This window comes from Carcharhinus amblyrhynchos, chromosome 23 (assembly GCF_965287045.1).
Source record: "Carcharhinus amblyrhynchos chromosome 23, sCarAmb.v2.hapA, whole genome shotgun sequence".
NCBI classification, from domain to species: Eukaryota; Metazoa; Chordata; class Chondrichthyes; order Carcharhiniformes; family Carcharhinidae; genus Carcharhinus; species Carcharhinus amblyrhynchos.
In genome coordinates, this window is record NC_137346.1 from 8,427,424 (window position 1) to 8,445,761 (window position 18,338).

Here is an 18,338-nt window from a genome sequence, read left to right on the forward strand (position 1 = left end):
AGCAGAGTGGACTCAATGGGCCGAGTGGCCTAATTCTATTCATGTCTTATGGTCTTAATGTCACAAGTAGGCTTACATGAAGTTACTGTGAAAATTCGCTAGTTGCCACACTCTGGCACCTGTTTGGGTACACAGAGGGAGAATTTAGCATAGCATCCTACACTGCAGGAGGCCATTTGGCCCATTAAGTTTGTATCGACCACAATCCCAGTCAGGTCCTATTGTCATGCATTTATCATAGTGTCGGGGGGTTAGCTAAGGGGCAATTGAACATGGCCGATACACCTAACCAGCACGAAATTATATTTTGTTAAGGATATGGCATCACTTAATTGCTTGAAAGTTTTGGTGGGGTAGAGGAACAAAGGGCTGTCAGAATTCAAATACCTAATCACTAAAAGCTGTGCCACAGGTTAGCAAGGTCACTGAAAAAGGAAAAAAAATCAATAGAATTAAAAATAGGGAAGTTATGCTAAACCTTAAATGAATCTTGGTTAGATCACATGTGAAATATTACTGGCAGTTCGGGTTGCCATAGTGAAAAAAGAATCTAGATACTGGTGAGGATAAACATCACGGTTTACAAGGATGATACCAAGTCTATGTATACCTAGAATCACAGAAAGCGGCCATTTGTTCTATCGAGCCTGCACCAGCAACAATCCCACCTAGGCCATATCCTCATAACCCCACATATTTACCATGCGAATCCCTCTAACATATGCATTCCAGGACATTAAGGGCTAACGCATTATGGCAAATTCACCTAATCTGAACATCGTTGGACTGTGAGGGGAAACCGGAACACAGGGAAGAAACCCACGCAGACACATGCAAACTCCACTTAGACCCAAGCCAGGAATCCAGGCAGTAGTGCTAACCACTGTGTCACCCACCTGTGGATATACATATCAAGACAGAACTATCAGGTCAAGTCTCCCAAACAGAAGGCAGTTGAGAGACCTGGAGATCTTTAAAATTATAAAAGGCTTGCATAGTGTGGATAGAGAGTAGTTTCCATTTGTGGTGAAGAGCATAACTGGAGGCCATCAAATAAAGAGTCATCAAGAATCCAGCTGGGACTTCAGAAAGTTCTTCACCCAGAGAAAGTGGAAATTGTCACCTCAGGGAGCGGTTGAAACAAATAGTCTCGATGTATTTAAGGGAAAACTAGTAAAGCATGATAGTGATGGTTATGACAGTAAATGTAGATGAATGATGGAGGGGCCCCAATGATGAGGATAAACACCAGCATGGACAGACTGAGCCAAGCAGCCCGTTTTGGGGAGTTGGATAGGTTTTAAAGGTCTTTCCTTGGAAGGCTTCTTGTTTGTTATCCTTTAAGATCTATGCAAAATTAATTTTGGGTCTAAGTTACCAAGTTGTGGGGCAAGTTCAGTCTTTTGAGTCAAAGTCTGGCATGACTGTTTGTAAAAACAAAATCGTGTTTTATCATCTAAACTACGCACCGCCTGAAACTAAAAGGCACGCTCTGAACCAGCAATCAAATGGAGTGCTGTGCCTCAAAGGACAAAATAAATTCCTCCCACTGCTTTCTCCTTCAAATGGGGGAAAATAACTAGTCTGTGCTAACCACAGACAACACAACACTCTCTCAGTACTGCGCTGGAGTGTCAGCCTGATTATGTGCTCATATCTCTAGAGTGGGTTTGAACTTGTAACTCAGAGACAGAAACTCTACCCACTGAGCTATAGTTGACACCCGAGAGGATAAAGTTAAATACAAACAGGAGGGGACAGTGATGCAAAAAGACAGGAGAAAACAAAGACAAAGAGAGAAAATAATTTATTTCGCTCCATAAGCAATGCCACAGGAAATCAACTGCAAGTATTAAAAACGGGCCTTTAGATTGAACAGATAGTTTTCATCACTACACTGTCATTTTGATAGAATCATTCTAACAGATACACTCAAGTCTCATAAGCTATTTGTCAGTGTTTATTAGAATGAAACACTGAAATAAGTCGCGCAAGTGTGAGGGGGGTGGGGAGGGGGAGGAACAAAAAGAAAAATGGTTTTGCAGTCGCCCAGTGATTTACAATGCTACTTCACATAGGTAAACCATACCTTGATAGGGGAGCCTACATCCATATACAAGTACTCTCTGTCTCATCATTCAATACATGTTGATCGAAATTCAACATTGCTAGTTCTCAAGGAGTGGCACTTCTATAGCATCCATGGAAATGCAGAATTCTGGAACTGATTCTAAGTTTAAAAAGTCTTAGATTTTCAAAGCATAATACAAAGTGTTTTAATTGAAGATTTAAAGCACTCAGCTTCTTCCAGTTGTGCAGTGCTCATTCTTCACATCTACTCAGCATTCAGTAAGCTAGTGTAGCTGCATGTTTCCTAATATTCATTATCAGTCTCTTGCTGTACTCCTTATGGTCCACTGGTTTCACATCCATCATTGTCGCTTTGATGCGAGATTCATCCTGCAAATATGAAGAAGAAACAATTAAAATCCATATCACAGATTTGCTCTCTCATTGCCTTATTATCATAGATCACCTCCAGTTGTTCAAATTGCATTAAAATCTTCTTCATGCACATGAAAAATAGCAAGTGGTAGTTTTTTTGTCCCATTCAATCTACTTCTAAAGAATGGCTGCTGGTATAAAATGTACAAGCTGCAACAGTTTAATGAGTTTGACCCAAATCACCACTAATTTTAAACTTTTATAATTTTTGCACTTTGACTTGTTGCATTTAAGGTTAAGTTGCTGTATTTACACTCTACTCACCAGTGAGAAATTTTTGGCCCACTGAAAATTCCATGCAGATACCATTAACACCAATCAATCTATCTTTTGGATAAAGTTCCTGCAGGAGAAGGAACAAGTCTATTCCTCTACCACCTTTATACTTGTGCCCAACCTGTGATATGGCATAGTCAACATGCTGGTTCACAAAGTTCTCCTTCTGGGTTGTGGGACATATACCCAAACTGTGACACAATCCTACCACCTTTGCCATTCTGTATATATGGCTAAAAATTGGACTTCTGCAAGCTGCAATAATAGTTGCAGTATAAAGCAAGCCTTGTGTTGGCAAGACATCAGAAGACTCACTCTGCTGGAATTTGACTTGACAATCCTATCAAGTGTTTATGAAAAATAGTGGCAGAAACCACCACACCAGCCAGTCACTAAATATTATAATCATTCTTGTCCCTGCTTGGCCTGCACAGATTGATCCCTCAAAAAAACTATACCAACTGCATGTCCTTAGGTGGTGCTCTCCAACTCTACAAGCTGACTATATACTTCTGTATATTGCTGTTCTGAGTGGCTCCAAGATTCAGCATAATCTGTAAAAGCTAAAGGAATCATTTTTCATTTCAAATACAATCGGACTCTATTAGCAAGCACACAGGCAGAATGGGGATTTAGAATCTGGTCTCCTCATTTGGGAAGATGCTTTAGGAATTCAATGTGAGCATAACTGCTGACATCTTTTCTTATTTAAGCTCATTCAGAATTGGTCACTGCCACAGTAATCTTCCTTAACGCAATGGAGATTTAAAGCATCTCAGCAGTTTAATATTTACAGCAATGTCTGACAATAATTAAGCAACATTTTTGGGCAGATACTTTACTGATAAATAATGATTATTTGAACATTGTCAAAGTCCTGGAAAGATGTCAGAAAACAACTCCAAGCTGTGGAGTAGGGAGCACATTAAATAACTTATATTTGTATAGTGCGCCATCTGTTAGAAAGACTTCTTGAAAAGCTTTAAGTGCAAAGAAATGAGTGCAGGGAAGAACAAGTATGTCGAACTGGGCAAGTAAAAAGGTTAAAGATGACTTTTGAAAGCAAGTAGGGAGGAGATAAGGCACAATGATTTAGACAGGGAGTTCCAGATGATGGAAGTACGGTGGTTGTAAATAAGATCAATATACAGTATGGAACACCAGTGTCTGAAAAGCTAGTGGAGCCACAGAATTCAGTTAAATTGTAGAGGTACGTCAAATTGAGGCCAAAGTGGAAGCAAGAGAGAAAGATTTTGAAAGTGATAACGATTGAGGAGAGGGAATATAGGGCTCTTTGTGAACAAAGATATGGACAGAGACAGAATTTTGAATGAGTTGTAATTTACGAAAGAAGCATGGATTAGAGTCTTGGCAACTGTAAAGCGGGGAGATGAGGAGGGAAATAGAGGAGCAAAGGCAAGCACTATTTTAAAGGTTCAAAAGGTTATTGATTAAAGAGATGAGGGGAAGCAAGTTAAGTTCTAGACTAAACAATAAGGTTTCAAACTCATCGGTTTAATCCAAAAAACTCATTAAAGGCATGGATGCATTTAAGAAAATAGATGTAGGAGCTGACAAAATAGCTTTAGGAATAGCATCCAACACACGAGTTGGAAGAACTTTTGATTCACCCAACACATTGAGTTGAAGAGCAGCCTTTGACTTACCAACAGGAGGTAGAAAGGTAAAAAGTGTATCACTAGCATAAAGCTGGAATTCAGTCTCATGTTTCCGGTGTTTCATGTTCGAGTCACCAAGTTTGTATAAACAGGAGAGGACAGTGGCCAAAAAAATTATGCATCTCATGGCATTAAATTTTCATCTTTCAAGTGCAGAAGGGGATAAAAACCAGCTTCAACCACATATCAAATCCTAAATTATTCTGATTAAATGTTATAGATTTTAGTAATTTTGCTTCAACTCAGAATCTGAAGGAGGGGCCAAACCTTTTAATTCATATACAAATATCATGTGGGATTTGTTCAAATAGGTGTCTGATTGGCACTTTTTTCAAGTTTAACAGACAATTATTTAAATCTGCTTGATCCCAGTGGTTTTCTGAAAATTAATTCTCAGCCTGGCTGGTTCAAATTAGAAAGAGTGATAGTTGAGCCAGATAGCTTCCATGGACACAGAAAAGCAAATAAAAAGTGAACTGCCACTTAATACATATTTTGATGCAGCAGTTACAAATTATTTTCCACTCACTCAGGAGACAGTTGTGTTGAATAACTACAGTAAAAGTCAATGTTGTGTGAGTGTTACTGTTCAATAAATGCTTGGCAGTTAAAGCTGAAGCCATAGTACTGTGGCATTGTTATGCTGACTTCTAAAGTTGAGGAAAATCATTTGAGGACAAAATAGCACAAAAAAAGTAAAAATCAAAACAACTGGAATCTCTTTTTATCCTAACCTGCATCAAGCTCCATTCACTATTATTCCGGCACACTGACTCCTGGATAAACGACGCCGTAATTTTAAAAATCTTATTCCATTTTCCAAATCCCTTCATGGCCTCTCCCCTTTCAATCTCTGTAATTTCCATCTCCAGCCCTATAACCCCCTCGAGCTCTGCACTCCTTTAATTCTGATGTGGAGATGCCAGTGTTGGATGGGATGGGCACAGTAAGAACATAGAACATTACAGCGCAGAACAGGCCCTTCGGCCCACGATGTTGCGCCGACCAATTAAAAAGCAATGACCCTCTAACCTAAACCAATCCCTTTCCATCCATAAACCTATCCACGGATCTCTTAAACGCCCCCAAACTAGGCGCATTTACAACTGCAGCAGGGAGGGCATTCAAATCCCTCACCACCCTCTGGGTAAAGAGCCTACCTCTGACATCCGTCCTATAACTACCACCCCTTAATTTAAAGCTATGCCCCCTTGTGCTAGCTTTCTCCATCCGAGGAAAAACGCTATCACTGTCCACCCTATCTAAACCTCTAATCATCTTATGTTTCAATAAGGTCCCCTCTTAGCCGCCTTATTTCTAACGAAAACAACCTGAAGTCTCACAACAACAGGTTAAAGTCCAACAAGTTTACTTGGTATCATGAGCTTTTGCAGCGCTGCTACTTCACATCTGGTGAGTCTCAGAAATCTCACAATACCACATCAAAATCCATCACGAGTGACGAAGGAGCAATGCTCCGAAAGCTCATGCTACCAAATAAACCTGTTGGACTTCAAGCTGGTGTTGAGACACCACTTGCTCAGCCTTTAAATCTGGGCTCTTGAGCATCCTTATTTTTAATTAACCCACGACCGACAGTCATACCTGCAACTTCCCAGGTCCTAAATTGTGTATTTCTTTTTCTAAAGCCCTCTCCTCCTCCCCTCTCTCCCTTTGACACTCATTACAGCTTGCCTCCCCTATGACCAAGCCTTGGCTTGGGTATAAAAATTTAGTTTGATAAATACTCCTGTGGAGCCACTACTTTAAAAGCACTTTATAAATGCAAGCTGTTGTTGCTTGACTGCTCAGTATAAATTACCTTGTTGGCTGGGAAATTAAACATGCTTTGATATGCTGGAATGAAGGTTTACCAATAGGGAGAGCTCGAAGATACAGAATATAAAAGTAAGAGTACAAGCCTAAATTTGCAGCAGGGAAGAAGAAGGATGGAAATCTCAAATGTGACTGTGCAGGCAGGGCAATAGAAATGATAGAAAGATGGCACAGTGGTGCCATCACTGCTGCCTCACAGCGCGAGGGAGCCGGGTTCAATTCCCGGCCTCGGTCTGTCTGAGCGGAGTCTGCACGTTCTCCCCGCATCTGCGTGGTTTCTATATGTTCAAAAGAATGTGCAAGTTAGATGGATTGGCCATGAGGGCTAGCTACGACAAATGCATGGAGTTATGGGGATAGGGCCTGGGTGGGATTATGGTCAGTACAGACTTGATGGGCCAAATGGCCTCCTTCTGCACCATAGGATTCTACGATTCTTTAAAAGAAGGATATGCAAATCACTTGAGATAGGCAACTGCAACAAGGCATAGGTAGACTGCTGAGAAGGGGCAATGGAAGCAGATATAAAAATCAGTAATATTAAAGGAAGTGGAAAGATCAAGGATGAGGAAAGGACAGCCAGAATAAAAGTCAGAGGGCGTTATTAATGACAGTACATGCTATGGACTGAGTGGAAAATGTATTGCAGGATCTTGATCTGTAAATTAAACAGCTGCCCCCATGAATGGGTAACATTTGAGGGCAAAGAAAAGTCTAAAACTTATTTCTTGTTTGGTTAAAATGTTGTTTAAGTGCAATTTCAAGGTCAGCTACAGACACTAAACAATCAGCGAGTCTCTCCAGTGAAGGTAATACAATCCTGGTGGAGAAGGGAAGAGCAATATTCCAGGAATTGGTGAAAACAGTTTAGATATATTTTCAGTGTAGTAGTTTAATTTTATTTTCGCAGATACACATCTGATACTTTATGCCATGAATGTGTCCTGATCTTACTTCCCAGATCATGCCCCCCAGTCAAAGATGTCCCTTTTCAAAAGAGGATGAATTATTAAAGGCGATAGGGGGTTTAATTTACTAGAGGCAAACACAATTACCTTTCGTTGTTAAGGGAAACGATTTTGTGCAACCTGACTGCCTGCAAATACCTGCTGTCTATAGTGATTCCTGACAGAGGGCCACAATCGCAAGAAATTCAAACCTCATTAAAACGCCAATTTCAACAGCTTGCATTTATATACTGTCTTCAGAGCAAAATATGCTCAGAGACGTTTTTAGAAGAAACTGGCGCAGAACAGTTGGAAGGGCTGGGAAGAAGCCAGGTAGGAGTAAAATTGAAAAACTAGTGCCAACTTCAGTCTCCACGGCACCACGGTAGTTCAATAGTGGCAGGGACTAGATCTGATTCAGACAGATCATTTGTTACAGACAGTCCCATCCTCACAGGTTGCCTAGTTGAAAGCTCAACTAGAAACAGTAAACATCAGACACAAAAGTGAAGCACTTCTGATTGTTTTACTTTGTTCCAAACCTACTGAAATAAGGTGACTAACCCTAGTGGGTTTCCTTGAAAGAAAACCCAGCCACACTATGTGAAACCTACTCCAGGTAAAGTTACTCACATTGTACGTTTCGAGTTTGACACGAATCCTGCAGGTGTATGACCGGAAGTTGGCATTTTGGAAAATTTCCTCAAAGGCCTGTTCATTCTACCAAAAAAAAAGAGAAGGAATAATGCCACAAATAACAAGATAAACAAAAATGTTTTGCTGACCAAGGCATGCATTTCAGGTTACAAGTAACTCTCAGGGAATGGAGAAAAAAAGGCTACTTCACTCAACTGTGTCTTCAAAGGCTTTAAGCGTAGCAAAGTCACATCATAATAAGCTCGGTAACTTTCTCCTAGTCAAGGGGAGGAAACCAGATGCACTTTGCAAGTTCTTTAGGAATCTGCTCCTCTCAAATAATGACATATGGCTACCTAATATTTCGATGCACTGTTAAAAAGACTCATACCTCAGCCCTAAACCAGTAAACTATCACCAAACAGCTGCATATGTTTCTCCTGCGCATACAAGAATGCAATCATATTTCACTTTAATTGTTTTTTATTTATTGCCATCTGTCATTTCTGCCTCGTTGGTTTTGTGTTTATGTTAGCATGAGTGCTGAGTACAGAAACTATAATTCAGGATCACACTGACATCTTTTATTCTATACAATCCTGTGACTTAACAAAACACTAAACATTCACCTCAACATTAATAAACTTTACTGAACATCCTTTCCTTACCAAATAGATACAGGAAATGGAACGTGCAACTTAGGCTAGAAAGTTTCACTTGCACAACTTTCTTTCCACTTTTACTTAGCTACCACCAAGTTAAATATGCTCACTAGCTAGAAAGCAATATGGACTTTTCACGACATCCAAGTTCAACTGTTGCCCCTTCGCCTTGAATCTTTCCTGACACTTTATACTTTCTGCTACTAAAACATAAACACATGTCTGAAAGGCTATAAAGATAATACTGCGGGTAGATCTTAGAGCAGGGAAATCCACAAAATGCAAAATATACGAGCTGCTTTAAAATTCAGGGTTGGTGGTGGTGAGGGCAGGTGAGATGCTCATGTGACTTTTCAAGCTCTTTAAACAATCTTGGCAATAAAAAAACCCCAAACCTTAGGCTAAAAAAAAAATGTTGAAAACATTAAAGCCAAGTGCCAGAAATGTTGACTAATCCATGTTACATGCAGAAGAGATAGACAGGTCAAAGTAGAACCCTTCACTTGAATAACCTTGAATATATTTGATTTTAAAAACTGTTCACCTTTCAGCGCATAAATTTTCATCACTACACCAATCTTATTGGCCCAGAAATCTATTGTTCAGAAAGACGAGTTGTCCAGTGATTTTTGGAACAGACCCAAGCAACATAAGTACTGCTTGGTACACCATTTTGGGAGCAGAAACATGGAAGATATCGCATTTAGGAAAAGTAAAATAACTTTTATTTCTGCTTTATAGTATTGGAACTCATGTTTCAAGTAAATATTTATATCTATGGTGCTGTGTCACACACTTGTGGTTAGGTATTCTAAATGGCATTGCATACAGGGCGGCACAGTGGTTAGCACTGCTGCCTCTCAGCGCCAGGGATGCAGGTTCGATTCCCGGCTTGGGTCACTGTCTGTGTGGAGTTTGTACATTCTCCCCGTGTCTGCATGGGTTTTCTCCTGATGCTCCTGTTTCCTCCCACAGTCCAATGACGTGTGGGTTAGGTGCATTGGCCGTGTTAAATTCTCCTTTCAGTGTATCCGAACAGGTGCCGGAGTGTGGTGACTAGGTGATTTTCACAGTAACTTCATTTCAGTGTGAATGTAAGCCTACTTGTGACAATAATAAATAACTAAATAATCCAGAAAGTGTTGAAATCTAGAAATGACTTGGTGCCAGGCAATCTGCGCGGGATAGGTTAGAGTGTATTTTTTTTCCTACTTGTGTGACCAGAAGAAATGTTTTGAGATTGAAGAGAACTAGGCTGGGTACAAGATAATGGGGTTAGTTGGCAGGAAAGATAAGGCGGGGGGGGGGGGGTCACCAAGAATGATCATTTTACCGAAATCACCACACACTTCAACTACAGCACATATACAGTCCCTGAGCCCAGGTGGCTCAAGCCATAAAGCACAACCAATTCAGTCTTATTTACATTGGTTCATCTTGATTGAAGTTTATGGGCCTGGAGGATTGAAAAGGGCAGCTGCCTCACTGGGGGATAAATTCTCAATTATCTGTAAGTATCAACATCTTGAAATATATGCAGATTTATGTGAACATGAAAATAAACTTTACATATGGCATCTGTTGCTTCATGAAATTCACTCAAGCAATCCACAAAGACAAAAGCTTGGACAAAGCAGCCATGAATAACGGATCCACTTCGGTGAATTGGAAATTAGAGCATTCACACAACGTCCAAGTGGGAGAAATGGTGAAGCATTAATCAGTAGGCCCAGTTTGATTATTACATTAAATACACCAAGTTTACAATATTTCAAACAGCTACTTAAATTAATTTTTGTAAAATAAATCGAGAACTTAGGGCTGTCTCCCACAGCACTAGATTTTTGCAAAACCCAAATTGCAGAGATTAATCTGGACAAACCCAAAAATGTCAAAAAGCTAATTATCGCTGGTGTATTGATAGCAGCTTTTGAAAAACATTTTAATTCAAGATCCCAATTAAATACTTATTGGGACGGAATAGTACTTGTAAAGAAAAATAACGCTTTGACAGTAGCATTTAGTAGTGACTTGGGACCAGCTTATATAGTGATAGCAAACGGTCTGAGATGATTTTTCAGAAGTAGGGGAGAAGGAAAAAAAGTTGAAAAAATACTAGAGGAAGTTCAACTGTTTCTGTCCAAAGTTAAAGCTGCAACAAGTTTAGTTCAACTAAAAAAAACACTTACCGAGTCCTTTAGATCACCAAGATAATTAGCATTCTGACCAAGAATTGACTCTGCAGTCTCCTGGAAACATGTCACCCACTGGTTTTCTCCAAAGTCTGCTAGATTTACCTTGAGGACAACATTATACACTGGTCATTAAAAAAGTTATACAATAAGCCAGAAAGCCCGTTGAAAGATAAAACTGGAGCCAATCTTTACACAATTTTATGAGCACCTACACATTACAAGCATGCATCTCCTAACCCAACAAACAGTCCCAGCATGTCTCCACTGATCGGAGTGCAAATGAATTTGCAGTTACTGTTCACCACCTGCATACAATTAAACGCACATCATTAACAGTAAGGACAATTTATTTTATATCAAAAGTATATTAAAGGAATCAAATGGCAGAATAAAGCTTTAGACAAAGTTTCACAAGTCTAATTCCATGTAATTAAAACCTTCAGATAAAATGTCAAGGCAAAATTATAACATAATGATCCTTTGTTAGTTGGTTTATCCTAGTCTTTCAGTAATACAAACTTCCAGCAGCTGTCCTGTTGGATTAACAAAATTACAAGATTAACTATAAGAGTGCTTAGAAGCTATGCATGAAGAGCAATTTGTTTTTTTTTAAAACAGCCTCTGAGAGAATTTTTCATTCTAGGCTTCTGAGCCAGGCTCACAGAACATCAGTCATGAGCGAAATCACCAAGTTGTTCTATACACACCACTGATGATGGGCATCGCTTTCAGTGTTGTGCACCCATCAGGATGCAACAGACTGGAAAGTTCAGAACCTGCTGGGTGCATTGCATCACGGGAATAGGATATTTAGTAAGACAGTTGAAACTAAATCTTTCACAAATGTTTTCACAACATGTACTTACTGATAGGATCATACGATATTTGAAATTGGGAAATTCACGATCACACTTCTCACACCTATAAAGGCCGTTCTGTTGATCAATAACCTTCTTGTTGCACTCTGCAGTGGGACATGCCTGGTACATGCAATTTTCCTTCTTCAGATACACAATTGTACCAACAGTGGTGTAATAGTCAGCCTGCAGGAAGTATGTTATTCAGGTAAAGGATTACATAAAGTAGATATGACCAACTGATGAAGTTACTACACACTAAGATATGCATAAAATATCAAGTTTGAGATCTTCATCATGACGCCAGTATGGAAATGATCACACTGATTGCCTAGATACTGAGGTGCAATACTTCAAATAGCAGCGAATGAAAGTTGTCCACAATTGCCAAGCTTGGATCAGCAGTGCTAAATTTTAACTCTGACCCTTAACTGGAAATACACACTCAGTGGCCCAATTCCTCTTATTGCCCCCTTCTTGCAATTCACTTGCAAAAGCTCTGCCCAGCCCTGCTTGTGTGGGATCAATCATTATAGATGCAGCCAATATTCCTGGATCAGTTGTTGTAAGCAATAACTGCACGATTCGGCAATGTCTTGGATTTTTTCTGTGGGATTGCTTCCTTGAAAGAATTACAGTGATAAAGGAGAGATCCATCAGAGAAAGAGGTACAGTACAGGACATACAAAAAGATTACATTGCCAGATATTTCTCCCTATTAAACCATACTTTTCATTGATATAAAAGTGGAATAAATAATGGGACAATTGTTAAACTCCTATGTTCACATTTGGAACAAAGTTGCTAACCTGGCCAATGGATGATACTACTATCCTTCCTCATAAGTCACTCAGCACGACTTATCATTTGTGCCATAGTAATTGAATTTTCTATTAGCCTAGCTATTTATTAAAATAAAAATGCAATATTTAATGACAATTGTTTTCCAATGAATTGCCTTCATAAACAATTCTATTTCGAGCAGCCTCTTCCAAAAGCTTAAGCATTGCCTTCACATTTTTCTACAGCCTGGACTCGGGTGAATTTACCAGGTGCAGTCCAAGCAGGTTACCATTCACTAGCTCAACCATCAACAGTTTCCTTTGGCATCTAGTTATTATTTTACAAACTTACTTGGAGGAAAATGAGATGACAAATTTTTAAAAGCTTTTAGTTAAAAAGTGAGTTTTTAGTTTTAAAGACACAAGTTGCATGTGGGTGAGAAAAAGACATTTGATCATACATGTATAACTTCTATTTTGCTTTCTATAAGCCTTATTAAAGCACAAGCTGACAAGGCAAGCAAAGTCATGCGAGTGATCTGGAGACAGACAGGCACGTGAAATCCAGTAAGCAACTGCAAAACACAGAAACACAAAGACCAATTTTGGTTGATGCCAGAAAACATATAAATCAATAGTTGTCATGCTGCGAGTTTATTCCCAATAAAAAAATAAATTTTGAATACTCTAATTAGCGTTCTGTTGATCAAGTTTAAATGTTTAGATTTTCTGACAGCTGTCAGAAAGCAAGAGAGAAAGATAAATAGAAACCAGTCACAAAAGACCGAGTTCAATGTTTACAGAGCTTCTTTCAGAAGTCTAAACTAATGCTGTCAAAAGTGGGACCTCCTTCATCCAATGTTAACAAGATGTGGGCGGCAGTTGCCTGTACTTAAGATAATCATCAGGAATTCCACCATTTCCTGTAGCGCAAGGTCTCAGGGTCTACCTCCCAATGATGCCAGTTCAACTAATTCCCCATCCTATGAAATGCTAATAGATACTGTACAACTTTAAGACCATTTTCTAGTGTTAACCAAAGCACAAGATGACCTTTAAAAGCAGCCAAACCCCATGTCCTTTCCCCAACACTGAATACCAAAATATCTACAATGCCCTAAAGCATTTCACTCCCTTGGCATGTGCAACTGATCCATTCAGACCAGAGAGAACACAGATTAAGTTCCCAACCCATGCAGACTTCACCCAATACAGACAGTGAAAGTGGCCCCTGTAGCAATTATTTTTATACATTGGGTAGAAGGAGAAAAGCTTTTCTTTTCCAAACTCCCACTGGAAGCAAGTATCAGGCAACACAGTGATCCGGTTTGGTCTCAAATCTCTGCAAATAGCCTGCAACATTCAGTTGAGACTTGCATATTGCCAATCTGGGTAAGAGGTAATGTGTTGCAGGCATCCATGCCAATGCATTCCATAAACAGGTCTCGGGAAGGGAAAAGGGGCAAAGAAAGTTGAAAGCAGAGGAAAAGTAGAACAATGTTATGGAAGAGCACAAGCACATATTTTTATTACACTATATAATTTGTCAGCGATGAATTCTCAGCATGAAATCATTAAGTGACTATACCAATTGGTTATACAAGCATTTACATTATCATTGCAGCCAGCTGGGCTGCATGTCAAAAAAATCAAGCTAAGCTCACCTTATCTCCATGACCCAAATTCTCATTTTTAACCTCAAGCAGCATCTTCCAGTTTGTGTTTCCTCCAGCAAAGGAGCCGCCCTTTACTTCAGAAATGGACGTTGCTTCCATCACTTGACCCTCCTTATCAAACCTGTGTAGCAAGCATTTTTATACATGAACCTTCACAGCAAGATGTTTCATAAATCTAGCTTACCCCATCCAGTTTAGATTGCTAGTATGGGCCCCCCACTCGTGTTGACAGGGCAGGCAGGGGGAGGGTTATAGTTAAGTCCAAGCTACAACTGATGGTGAAAATGAATGGAGCAGGTGAGGGAGATGGGGGTGACAAAAGACACCTTGCTGAGCTCTGGCAGTTAGGCTGCAAGTAGAGTGGGTGGACACAAATTATATCAAGCAGCACTAGATGTGCAGTTAAACATATTCAATGGGCAGGAACATGCATGCTTTCACAATTCAAATCAGTTTGCTAGAAAAGTGGAGAGTGAAGTTTTGTAATCCCCATTGTGGCATGGGTGGGGCCACAAAATGCAGCGGGCTGTTCAAAAACCCACTGACTTTAGCGGAAAATCCCACTCACAGGGATGTAGGTTCTCTACATCCTACTATGACTACAACACACTATATTCTGCACCCTCTCCCTTCCTTCTATATGTATGGTATGCTTTGTTTGTATATTGTGCAAGAAACAATACTTTTCACTATATGCTAACATAGGTGACAATAATAAATCAAATATCAAATCAAATCAGGTTGGGTGATTGACAACAAGCAGGCAGATGGAGTGTGACGGTAGTTATTAACTTTGGTTGTGAGAATAAAAAAGCAAAATATTTAAAAGTTGAGAAATTTTAAGTGTTGATGTTCAGAGGCTTGCTTGTACAAGAAACACAAAGTTAGCATGTGGGTGCAGCAAGCAATTAGAAAGACAAAAAGTATGTTAGTCTTTATTGCAAGGGGATTGGAATACAAGAATAAAGAAGTCTTGATACAGTTGTAGAGTGTGATGCAATGCAAAGTGGGGGAGGGGCACAGCCTCAGAGTAAGGGGCCAATCATTCAGAACTGAAATGAGGAAAATTGTTTTCACCCAAAGGAAAATGTTATCCCAGGAGGATTGTGGATGCTTCGTTGTTGGGTAATTTTTGTCTGGGACAGACAGATTTTGGGTGTCTCAGGGAATGAAAGGACACGAGTGCTGGTAAGAAAATGAAGTTGAAGCCCAAGATCAATTAAGATTGTACTGGATGGCAGAGCAGATTTGATAACTACGCAGCCTACTCCCATTTCTTATGTTCTTAAAACAGCTGTTGCACTGTGGGATAGATCTATACTCCTTCACGAAAAAAGGCAGTCATTGTAACGTTCTATGTTCTATTTCAGGCAACTTAGTGGTGGAGCTGATGAATCAGAAGTGATTGACATGAACAGATCATGTGAAGCTGCCTCGACTCATTTTGGTCCACCTGGCCTGATCTGGCTCCCCTCCCCACCACCAAGTTAAAAGATGTGTGTTTTGGCTGCATGGTCTTCGAGTGAAATACACTGAACGAGAACATTCATGTTTAGTGAGGTTTTGCGGTGTCCATGGAGTGGGGTGAGAGAAGAAAAAAATGTCCTTGCTCTTCTTGACAATCTTCTACATTTCCTTCAAGTTCTCTATTCCAACTTCAGGAGCATTGTTGTGGGACCCAATTCAGTCCCCAACTTCCAACAACCGGTGCATCAAGTACTGATCACGACACAAGTTGTAGACATTTTCCGCTCCCTAAACCAGGTATACTCACACCAACTGCACGGTTCTATATCCCTCTGGTATGAATCAGAAAACAAATTCTTGGCTGACTTCTCCAGTTATGGTAAAACCAAGAAAAACTGACTTAAAATTGAACAGCAGAACACCTGCTGCAAATAAATAGCATACAAAATGAGAATTAATTCCACTCTTGATTCAATAAAGGTTTTATTGAGGGGGTAGAGCGGAGATGATTTGTAAGACAAACCAACATAAATTCCAGATCTATTCCACACAACAAAATCCCACAATCTTGAACATTCCAATGCATTTCCGCCAAGCCCTTGCTGAACTAGATGCTCAAATTCAACATGTTAAACCTGAAGGCTAGCAGTTAAAACACAAGTATTTTCTCTCTGGGGAAAACAGGACAAAAGTAAACCAGGTGCAGGAAAATGAGTCTAGGGAGTTCAACTCAATTCCTGAAAATTCACATCAAACTGCCCTCCGACTCAGCACCAATCTCACACAGCGCATTAAGATGGCTGATGAGGGAAACTAAAGGTACAGCTATCAATGCTTATTCAAGGTGGTGTCTCAGGCACTTTTAGCACACTAAGGAGTTATGCCCTGGACCTCGATTTTGTTGTGCCTGATCTGCATGTGTTCCAAGCAGCAAGTCAATGAATACAAACTGGAAAATCTAATTCTGCCCTTTTCTAGTAAAGAACAAAAAAACCCTCAAAATTTAAGTACAAGGCATTCAGAACTACAATATTTGATATATATCTTAAACAGCCTTTTCTGCTAGTTTTCTTAATTCCAACATAAAGCAAAATAAAAAGTTCAGAGGGAAAGGCTGCTCAGTTCTGACAGTGTGGATATACTGATCCACATTTCCACTATCACAAGTCGTATTCTGAAATAAACATAGGTTCACATTAGAGATATCTAAATGGCTCAAATGCATTAGTGCTCCTTTAAGTGCAATTTCTCAAACACAATAGCACAATTTCACCAAAGCTCTTGCGTGCAGTGATTGGTTCCATATCACATCTGTCAATATAATGCATCCATTACACAAACTGAAAGCAACAATTTTCCAACCCCCACCATTGCATGCAAGCAATGGAATAAAACAGGCTTGGACTGCATGTCTTCAAGCTGAATTATTGATAGGAATCCTATAAAACTACAAGAAAGATTTTTGCTGTTGACACCGACTGTCAGTTGGAGGCATTTTCTTAGACTTACTGGCAAGACAAATGGGTCTGCTCTAGATTAACATACATCTAATCCAAAACAGAACTTCAGAAGATCAAATCAATTTCTCTTCACTCATTGCTTAAAGCCACAATTTCCTAAGTTACTGCAAAGTAGACTTGTATACAGTGCATCACTTATTTGAAATTCTTTCCAGTACCATCCACCCGGGAGTGGGAAGAGATCAATTTCAGAAATATGCACCTAGGTACATCTCTGGCCCCTGTTGGTCAAAACAAGCTCAGAAGAATACAAGAAAAAGCAGTAGACTACACAGCTCGCTGAGCCTGTCCTACCATTCAACATAATCGTAGTGGATCTTTGATCTCAACTCCACTTCCCTGCCTAGCTCCACATATCCTTCAATTCCCTGAAACTAAATTGAGGTCCCTATCCACTTTAAGAAGACAGCCATTACCGCACTGCCAAAGAAAAGCCAAGCAGTGTACCTTAATGACTATCATCTGTTGACTCAGACATCTATCGTTATGAAGTGCTTTGAAAGGCTAGTCACGGCATGAATCATTCCAGTTCTCCGGCCTGCCTGGATCCACTAGTTGGCCTACTGCCACAACAGATCCACAGCAGATGCCATCTCCCTGGCCCTGCACTCAACTCGGGAACACTTAGATAACAAAGAGACCTATGTCAGACTCCTATTTATTGACGACAGCTCAGCCTGCAACACCATTATTCCACCATCTCCAAACTCTGTGGCCTGGGCCTCAGCTCCTCCTCCTGTGACTGGATTCTGAATTTTCTAAGCTACAGACAATCAGTAAGGATAAGCATCAACACCTCCACGATCATCCTCAATACCAGTGCACCACAAGGCTGTGCTCTCAGCCCCCTCCTATAGTCCTTACACACCTATGACTGAGGCCAAATTCCCCTTCAACTCTGTTTTCAAGTTTGCTGACAAGACAACCATAGTGAGTTGGATCTCAAGCAATGATGAGACAGATTACAGGAATGTGACAGAATTTGATGAACTGGTGTGGCGACATTAATCTCTCCCTCACTGTCAACAAAGGAAATTGTCATCGACTTCAGGAAGTCGAGAGGAGAACATGTCCCTGTCTACATCAACGGGGACAAAATAGAAAAGGTCAAGGGCTTCAAGTTTAGGTTTCCAGATCACAACTAACCTATCCTGGTCCCCGTCCTGCCAACACTATAGTTAAGAAAGCCCACCAATGCCTCAACTTTCTCAGGAGAGGAAGGAAATTTGGCAGCTATGACTCTCATCAACTTTTACACATGCACAAGAGGAAACATCACTTCTAGTTGTTTCACAGCTTG

The 18,338-nt window shown here is 40.1% G+C and overlaps 1 protein-coding gene across 1 annotated transcript in view; it reads right to left on the reverse strand.

Moving 5' to 3' along the window:
• Positions 1–1,792: 1,792 nt before the first annotated feature.
• rpa1 (replication protein A1) overlaps positions 1,793–18,338 on the reverse strand; it is a 62,035-nt gene continuing 45,489 nt past the window's right edge. The window contains exons 13-17 of the mRNA XM_080210795.1: positions 14,040–14,172; positions 11,603–11,779; positions 10,731–10,838; positions 7,877–7,963; positions 1,793–2,460 (exon numbers count right to left, since the gene is read on the reverse strand). Of these exons, the coding sequence (XP_080066921.1) occupies positions 2,347–2,460; positions 7,877–7,963; positions 10,731–10,838; positions 11,603–11,779; positions 14,040–14,172 (619 nt within the window). The 3' untranslated portion in view covers positions 1,793–2,346. The remainder of the gene's footprint in view (positions 2,461–7,876; positions 7,964–10,730; positions 10,839–11,602; positions 11,780–14,039; positions 14,173–18,338) is intronic.